General features: G+C 40.2%; 1 protein-coding gene across 1 annotated transcript; it reads left to right on the top strand.

The window, feature by feature from the left end:
* The first annotated feature begins 714 nt into the window (after positions 1-714).
* On the top strand, positions 715-9,360 carry LOC116041044 (protein-L-isoaspartate O-methyltransferase domain-containing protein 2). The gene is made up of 7 exons (XM_031286858.2): positions 715-911; positions 3,043-3,203; positions 3,780-3,930; positions 5,241-5,343; positions 6,276-6,447; positions 7,088-7,211; positions 8,459-9,360. Exons 2-7 carry the CDS (start codon positions 3,048-3,050, stop codon positions 9,022-9,024), a joined length of 1,272 nt encoding a protein of 423 aa, XP_031142718.1. The 5' UTR covers positions 715-911; positions 3,043-3,047; the 3' UTR covers positions 9,025-9,360.
* The last annotated feature ends 305 nt before the right edge of the window (positions 9,361-9,665 follow it).

Raw genomic sequence — 9,665 nt, 5'->3', positions numbered from 1 at the left:
AAGTTACCGTATACAGTAGCTGAATCAACACCTTACAGTATTTATTACAGGTGTTTCTATATTTCTAGCAACCTATTCAATATGTCCTTTTTTTACTGCAGTTTTGAACAGCTCACGTGTTATTAATAACAATCACTATCTCTCTATTCTAATCAAGTGTCCCAGTAAGCAATGAGTGTGACAGGGAGCCAGCAGGAGCCTGAAACTAAAAGCAGCTAAATGGAATTCATCATTCATTTTATCACTTACACCTGTGCGTGTCCTACTGTGAAATGTCAAAATGTCTGCTATAAAGAAGGCCACTGACTTAGGTCACTAGCCGAAGGCCCATTAGAACCACACAATGACAACCAAAGCTTATTTAATTAAACTGTTAATTAAAGTCCAATGCTACAGTTAGTTTCTCAATCTATTACAGCCTAACGCACCCATGATTACAGCACAGACTGGGTGCTGATCTTAAAAGCAGATAACAGACTCAGTTGTGATTGGCTGAGTCACGTGGTTAAAAAAAAACTCCATAAATTTAAGGCCCTATATATAGACTAAGATAAGAGGCACAAAAACATGACGAAAGACTAATATTGTGTTGCAAATACTCAGTTGTTAATAGACTTTTTTTTTAATCGTTCATATTTATTTCCTCTGTTCGTTTTTAATCGCGTCTGAACTGTTCCAGTTCCACAGCTGAGAGCAGCACGTAGGCCATGCCAGAGCCATAGATATCACGCTGGGCCATGCTCCTCTGGCCGTTATTTTGCGTATGTTACGTCTGACGTCAGCGCGTCTGCTGGCCGAATGTTTACATCCAGCAGTGCTTCTGTTCTTCTGACTGGATCTTCACAACAACAAAAAGGCTGAACACAAGAAAACCCGCTAAGACAGAGAATATCAGTCGGTATTTTCACAAGGTATTAGCTGTACCGGGCTTCAGTATGGAGGCGCAGTGAGAGCCAGTGGTTTGTTTCTGCTCCAGCAGCAGTTAACGTTAGCTGTTGTCATTCTTCTCTCGATCTGTCTTCTCTCCCAGCGAAGACGAGAATGCGGTTATTTCTGTTTGTGTTGACCTTGCCACTGCATGGCAGTCTGTTACATATGTAATATTTCCTTTTTGTTATTCGTACCAGACGATTGTTAGACTAAGAGGGCTTGAATCTGAGTGTTTATTCGAATTCGGATCACCTGAGTGGCGCAAACAGCAATCGCAACAACGTGCACGGGTTGTGGATGTATGCGCCGCGGTGCAATGAAACCTGCTGCAGTTGCATGTCTGGGCGTGACTTTTGACTCTCCTTATACACGATGTAAATGAAAGAACGGTCGCGATAGCTAATTTATTGAATCAGGGAATGAATTTCGAAGCTCAAATGGCAGTGTTTTTTATAGGAAGTGTGTACCCTACTAGCCTACTAAACCACTTAGTTTGTTACACAACGGGCTACAGCGCCCTCTTGTGGTCATGTGTGCTTAACCTCCTGAAGAACTATGATTTCCCCTTCCATTATAAAGTTTAGGCGCAGCACCCAAGCTGTTTTGGGCACCACCTAAGCTAAATGAATGAAAAATCAATTATCAATCTTATTTAGCAAGTTTTGCCTATAAGCTTTTTGAGTTATCTGCGGCAATGCATTTTTTTTAATTGCAAAAAGTAGTTTCTTAAGGTAGGACCCCTTAACCCACCCACCCAAGTCTTCCACAAACCTAGGGAAAGCACTGATATTCACAGGGGCAACATCTCATTGTGGATTCGCTTCCCTGAAAATGGTATTCATTTTGATGCATCAACTGCTGTTTGTTCCTTTTATTGATTCTGTGCCTGATAAACATCCTCTTCATCTCAACTCAAGTGGCATCAAAGGCAGGAGGGCCAGTAATATGTAAATGCACACGGCCCTTTGTTCTTTTATAGCCTCATCATGGCTATGGCCAGCATTTGGCAGCCAGCGTGCACCCTGTGATCTCCTGTCCTTTGGCATTGCCCTCTGGTGTTGTTTTTAACACCACCCTGAACTATTGCTGCAGCAGCCACAGTATTCACACCTACAGCTGTATCCTGCTGCCAAACTCTTCATTTAGGCCTCTACATTTGGTTGGGTCAGGCTTATTTGTGCGCAAAGTCTACAGAGCTTAATGGTGGATGCCTTTTGAACTACACTACATCACTACTTTGTACTTTGTGTTTCGACAGGTTGTGATTGTATTGGAGTTTATTGTTCAGACTTTTGAAGGGAGCCTTTCAGTAATGTTGTCAGACACGTAGAATATTAATCTGAGCCTGTCAGTGGCAAAACCAGCACTTTTGTGAAGGTAAATACAAGCTGGACAATTGCCCTATTAACTTACATTGTAGCTTGCTTCGCCGCTGCCGCGGCTGCAGCGATTTCGCTTAATACTGGACCAATGTCCAAGATTAGTCACTTAGACACAAAAACATAGAAAAATAGGGTCCAGGTTGAAAAAAAACGGTAGTTACCCTTTAAGTTCTCACCAAAGGACTTAAACAGGAGTTTTGGTATTTGCAGCTTAGATCCGATTTCCCCATGTTTTTGTGTCTAAGTGACAAATGGGAAATGTTTTTGAAATTGGTCCAGTATTGAGCGAGAGGCCTGTAACCTGAAATCATTAATCATGCTGCAATGTAATCCTATAGGGCAATTATGCAGCGTGAATGTACCATGTGCTGTTTTTGCCACTGACAGGTTCAGATTTTTTTTCTCTGTTTGACTGCAGTAGGGAACGATGGAGAAGTTGTCGTAATCCTGCCATGCTCTTGTGTGTAACGTTCTGATGTCAAATCAACCAATCATCCATTTTAAGTGTTGTAAAGAGTAAGTTTGAGAGTAAACAAGTATAGAAGTCTGAAAAGAATGGATTTGTCCTTTTTTAACAAAAGGACATACGTTTCTGTTGATTTTTCCTCTCTAATCCAGATGAAAGGGTTTGGAAATGTGTGCAGCAATGCTTTCTTACGGTAGACTTTTTCTAGCACAGTAATTCTTGTCATATTGTTATAGTAAATCACCAGTTTGTCTTTGCCTTCAGTCAACATGGGGGGAGCTGTAAGTGCTGGTGAGGACAATGACGACTTGATTGACAACCTGAAGGAGGCTTACTACATCCGCTCAGACCTGGTGGAGCGAGCTTTCCGAGCTATCGACCGGGCTGACTATTACCTGGATGAATACCGGGACAATGCATACAAGGTGAGCAAAATAATAAGTCTGTGAAATCACCCAACCAGGGTCCAAAGAAATCCATGGCATACATGATATACAGTACATGTATACTAGAGCTGGGCAATATATCGATATTGTATCAATATCCTGTTATGAGACTAGATATCGTCTTAGATTTTGGATATCGTAATATGGCATAAGTGTTTTACTGGTTTTAAAGGCTGCATTACAGTAAAGTTATGTCATTTTATGAACTTACCAGCCTGTTGTAACAGTTCTATTATTTGCCTTTACGCACTTAGTCATTATATCCACATTACTGATGATTATTTATCCAAACTCTCATTGTGTAAATATTTTGGGAACGCACCAATAGTCAACACTACAATATCGTTGCGGTATTGATATCGAGGTATTTGGTCAAAAATATCGTGATATTTGATTTGCTCCATATTGCCCAGCCCTAGTGTATACACATTTTGGATGAAAACACTGGTGGATGAAAAGATTTTAGTTTTGTTTTTAAGGGCACATTTGTATGATAGCCGGAAAGATTTGTGGGTATAACAAAAGCTGGTTATGGTATACTATTGTTGTTGTTAGGACTTGGCATGGCGGCATGGAAACATCCACCTATCTGCTCCGTGTATCTACTCTGAGGTGATGGAGGCTTTGGATCTCCACCCTTGCCTCTCCTTCCTCAACCTCGGGAGTGGGACTGGCTACCTCAGCACCATGGTCGGCCTCATATTGGGTATGTGGTTAACTGCAGCAATTCAGCACGTAGTGTCTATATTGTTGTTCTGGTAAACATGTGGCTGTGTGAAGGTTGCAGGCACACGTGTGTGGACTGAAGAATATGGGTTCAATTTCTTCATGCTCTATTAACTTGCCTGGATACACATTATGCTTTTCTTTAAGAGAAAAAAGTATATATATATATATATATATATATATATATATATATATATACTTTTTTTATATATATATAAAACACAATGTAGCCGTGTTTCCACCAAGCAATTTCATATAGAACCTGTAGTAACCTGTAGGGTACATGTACCTTAACTGTAAACACTAGATCTGTTTTACGTTTCCATTGCAGACAGTACTCTTAAATCTAGGTGGGGTTGTTACTCAATGGTAATAGCCTTGGACAGCCATGCACTGAGAAAAAACTTTTCATTTCTTATGGTTTCAGTTCTTGTTGTTTATTCTCTATAACAATGATGCAGGAGAATGTCTGCACCTTCATGATCATTCACAGAACAGTGTTGCACGCTGACATTTTAGAAAATAATAACTTTGCCTTCCTTTATTTTAAATTGAGCTCTGGGAACATCCAGTAGACATTCGTTAGCAGACCTGAAATACTTTAAGTTGCAATATGGACACATTTCTCAAATGTACCCAGGGGCTTCACCGCACCTGACAATTAATAACTAAAATGTTATATTTCATTCTGAACTCCCCTGGCAGAGAGGCGCTTTGTCCATGTTGGAAAACCAGCTGAGCTTCATTTTAAGAGTAGAATTAATTATAATATTGTAGTCGTGAAAGCACAACAGCATAGTGTTTTTTCTAGAACTTTTAAGAAGTGAAATATTTCTAAAAAAATAAATATTTCTTAAAGCCCTGCTAGGCAATTTTTTGGCATTGTTGGCCAAGAATTCCATAACAAGCTTTAATCATATTGTAATTCAAGTTGTCTGAGAGAAAACTAGACTTCTGCACCTCCTCTTTAGCTCTTTAGAAAATCTAGCCTGTGACGGGAGACTTTGGCCAATCACAGGTCATTTCAAAAAGAGAGTGTTCCTATCATTGGCTGTTCTGTGCATGCATATGCCCATGCGACAGAGAGGGGAGAGCGAGAGCTGTCGAATGAGGTCTCACTACAGTACTTCAAATCCTGGTGTTTAGCTTTCTACCCATTGCAGCTTTAATAGGGAAAAGCAAAATTGCACGTTTCTAAATATAAATAGCAAAATCAAGAGGGTGTATAACTACGCATGTAAATGTGGGTCATTTTAAATTGTGTGAACTGTGGTGTGCTCCCTGTTCCAGGACCTTTTGGAGTGAATCATGGAATAGAGTTACATGCAGATGTGATTGAGTATGCCTATCAGAAGCTCGACTCCTTCATCAAAACAAGCGACAGCTTTGACAAGTAGGTGGCCAAATGTGTCAGTGACATTTAATTGTGTAAATGCATAGTATTGATATCCAATTCTTCTGTACGATTTTCAGTCGCCTACTACTTTTGCATACTTTTAGCTATATATATATATATAGCTAATATACTGTAGTATGACTTTATTATCACTTGTTTTCGACATACTATACTATGACTTTTTTCGACATACTGTACTATGACTTTTTTCACTCTTCTGTCTAATTGGAAGACAGAAGGTTCAGTCGTTAAATCTCATATAAGTTTTGAGGTCCAATATACTAAGTGGAAGAGTGAAATATGCCATAACCGTATGTTTTGTGTCAGGTCAGATAGCCCAGGGTGATGAGAGATAAATTGGAAGACAGAAGGTTGAGTGTTCAAATCTGGTAGAGTACAATTATTTTCAAGACCTACTTTACAGGAATGAGGAATTCAAATAGATGAAGAGAAAAGTAATATACTGTAGAATGACTTTATTATCACCTTTTTCCGACATATTCCGACTATACTATGACTTTTTTCAATATACTATACTATGACTTTTTTTTTATCACTTTTCTCAACATACCATACTATGACTTTTATATGACCTTTTTCGATAAACCATACTGTAACTTTTCAACATGCTATACTATGACTTTTCTTTTCAAAAAACCTTGAAATATTCCAATATTGTTAAATAAATTATTGGTATTATTCAACATTGAAATGAAATTCATACTAATTAAAACCGTTCCCACTTTTCCAACTATTCTCACTACTTCACCTTCTTCTAACGCAATAATGCCTGCAATCCAGTTTAGCTTTAACAATTTGGCTTTTCAGCATTGACAAGCTTTTTCTGTAGTAAATGCATTTTCTAGTTGTTTCTCATTTATTAATTTTTTTTTTTACTCGTTTATACCGTTTTCCGTGTTTCTGTTCAGATTTGAATTCTGTGAGCCATCCTTTGTTGTGGGTAACTGCCTGGAGATTCCTCCAGAGAGCCGTCAGTATGACAGGGTGTACTGCGGGGCCGGGGTGCAGAAGGAGCATGAGGATTACATGAAGAACCTGCTCAAGTTGGGGGGCATCCTGGTGATGCCTCTTGAGGAAAAGGTTGGTGTTTTCCAGAGAAACTCAGGATAGCACAGATCTGCATATTAGGCTAAACTAACTTAAAGTCCCCCTATTTAGCATTTAAAGAACAGAACTGAAATGTGAATTTTTAAGCAGATATAAATGTTTATTATTTGTTAACAACTATAATTCCTAAGTTGAGGCTGCTCTATTAACACAAGGCAATTTTATTTGTATAGCACTATTCAGCAGCAATGCAAATCAAAGTGCTTTACATAAAACATTAAAACAGAGTCAAAAATTAATACAAATTGATAACAAATTGAAAGCAGTTAATAATAAATAATAACACACATACACACACCTTGTAAGCGAGGTTATACTTGTTACGTAAACACCTTATCTTTATATCTACGTATAACTATATTATAGGATTTAACAACAATTTATTAAATGTTTATATACTGCTAAAAGGGGGCATATTCTTTTATATCACTGTCATCTCCCTGTCCATATTTATTCATGTGTGTCTGTATTTTTATTTAGTGTCTGGAAATGTTAGTATATGTTGTCTTGGTAATGATCTCAGCAGCTTTTCCAATGTTGAATATCTTCTTTTGAAACAAAAAGTACACTGAAAAGAAAAGAATGTGATTTCATCCTGTTGTATTTTCTGCAGTTGACCAAGATCACGCGCACAGGGCTGAACAGCTGGGAGACCAAAAAGATCATTTCTGTGTCCTTCGCTCCTCTCGTGCTGCCTAAACACATCACAAATGGCAAACCCAAGGCTGTCCCACTACGTGAGTCTCATTTTGACCTTTTATCTAAATAAAAACAAATGCAACTAAATATGAACCGTGATCAGAGGTGGAATGTAACGACTTACAATTACTCACGTTACTGAAATTGAGTAGTTTTTTTTTTTTGAGTTTTTAAAATCTTTACTTTCACTAAAGTATGTTTTGTTTGAAGTCTTGTTATTTGCTACATCACATCCGTTCCTGAGAAAAAAAGTCTCTAACGTTGTTTTGTACCTGTCAACAAACTCAAATCAAAAAGCAGCTTCGTGCCCTCATCAAACCACAAAAGACTGCGATTTAATTAAATAAGTATAAGTATATTAAAAAGTATGTTCTCCCGGCTGTTAAAAAGTAGCTAAGTAATTTTTACCCTGAGTACATTTCAAATAGGGTTGGGTATCGTTTTTTTTTTTTCGATACTGGTGCTAAAACGATACTTTTAAAACGGTGCCGGTGCCTAAACCGATACTTAAAAAAAAAAATAGGGTAATAGGGAGTAGGATATTTTACAATAACTTTGAATGCACCACGAGGCTTACTAGTTTCAAGTGAACGCACCGTCTGTGTTGTTTTTCCGACAACGGCAGCTGCAGACTGCTTAACGTCCCGCTGTTGGAATCCCCTTCTGTGAAGTACAGACACAAAGCGCAAAAGGCATTTAATTGGCACCGAAATGAGGCACCAAAATCTGCGCTGCGATTCGGTCCGGTAGATACCGGCCGTTTAGGCACCGGTGCCGTATTAGCACCGGGTTTCTGTACCCAACCCTAATTTCAAATGAGGTACTTTTTTTTACTCTGAGTAGATTTTTATACCGGTAATTTTACCTGTACTTGAGTAAAAAGTTCATCAAAGTAATAGTACTTTTACTTAAGTAGAATATTTTTGTACTCTTTCCACCTCTGATAGTGATACATATAGTATCAAGTAATCAAGGCTGAAGACCTTTCTTTTCGATACTGCTTTTGTTTAATTCTTTGCACTGCACTGTATTGTGAATTTTATTCTTTTATTCCTGTATTTAATGTTTCGATTCATTGTTTTGAATTTTGTATTAACTATTTTTAATTCTGTATTAATTTTTAACTGTGTTTTAATGTTTTATGTAAAGCACTTTGAATTGCACCGCTGCTGAAATGTGCTATACAAATAGAATTGCCTTGCCTTGCCTATGTGTCTAATTCTCACTTTTCTTCTTACTATTTTCCTTTCCATTCTGTTTTTCTCGTGGTTCTCACTTTTTGCAGCCAAGTATGAGGTACGGACGTTACAGGAGCTGGCCCGTATCTGCATCCGCCACACCCTCAGAGTGACCACCGACGGAGGAGACAGCCAATCGCGCGGCCGCGGTTCCTCGTTCAGCGTAGGCAGGGGTCTGGCGGTGGCCGGCCTCCATAAGTACGGCCCTCGCTTCAAGCGCAGACGCGTCCACCGGCGACACTGCAACGCCCTGGTCCTGGCCACGCGTCAGGTGGTGGCCAGCAGTGGCTTCGGCCCCGCTCCCCTGGACAGCAACAACAACCAGGGAGGAAGAGCGGAGGACGAGGAGGAGGAGGCGGCGGCGGGAGAGAGGGAGGCGAGGCGGCAGATGAGAGGGAGCAGGAGGGCGGGGAGAGGAGCAGGAGGGCCAGCGGTGGTGGAGGAGGATGAGACGGTGGAGGAAGAAGAGGAAGAGCATGAGGAGGAAGAGGAGAAGGAGACCGGGGAGCTGCTTCGACCCCAGCCGGCCGTCAACGTCCTCAGAGAGAGGATACTGGGCTTGCCGCTGCCCGAGCCACTGAAGATGTACCTGCTGTACTACAGAGAGAAATGAGCCACGGCTGTGTTCTGAGTCAGAGCTCGGAGCTGAGCGCAACGACCCAGCAGAGGCTGAAGTCTCTGTTACAACCCCTCCACCACCTGTACAAGGCAGGACTAGGACTAGGGCTGGGTACCGAATTCAATACTTTTTAGCCACAGACCGAATTGCCTCTGTAGTATCGAAAAATGCCTCGTCCTTCAATACCAAATTTCAATACCTAAGGAATAAATCTCATCGGCATCAGTGAGCCAATAAGCACGCCGCATGCTTCCACCAATATCTAGTAATGGTGCTGATTGGCTGTCTAACGTTACACGTCGTATAGGCAGGCAGGAAAAACTCTGTTACGCACAGAGACGGGGCTCACGTAGTAGGAGCTGACAAATAAATAAAAAAGATTTGTGCTGTAATGTAATTTATTTTTGTTAAAATGGATTTTTATAAAATTGGTATCGAAAAAAGTTTCGCTCGGGAACCGGTATCGAAGTCACGGTATTGGTATTGGTACCGATATCGAAGATTTTTTTGAACGATACCCAGCCCTAGGCAGGACAACATGCCACCGACCTTACTGACCCCCCAGCTCCACCACGGGGGGGGGGGGATCTCTTTCTCTCTCACCTGCTCTCGTCTTCTCCATCATCCATTTCTCT

The sequence above is a fragment of the Sander lucioperca genome, chromosome 12 (genome assembly GCF_008315115.2).
Source record: "Sander lucioperca isolate FBNREF2018 chromosome 12, SLUC_FBN_1.2, whole genome shotgun sequence".
Lineage (NCBI taxonomy): Eukaryota > Metazoa > Chordata > Actinopteri > Perciformes > Percidae > Sander > Sander lucioperca.
Note: the sequence above shows the minus strand (reverse complement) of the source record. Positions and strands in the feature narration are given on the sequence as shown.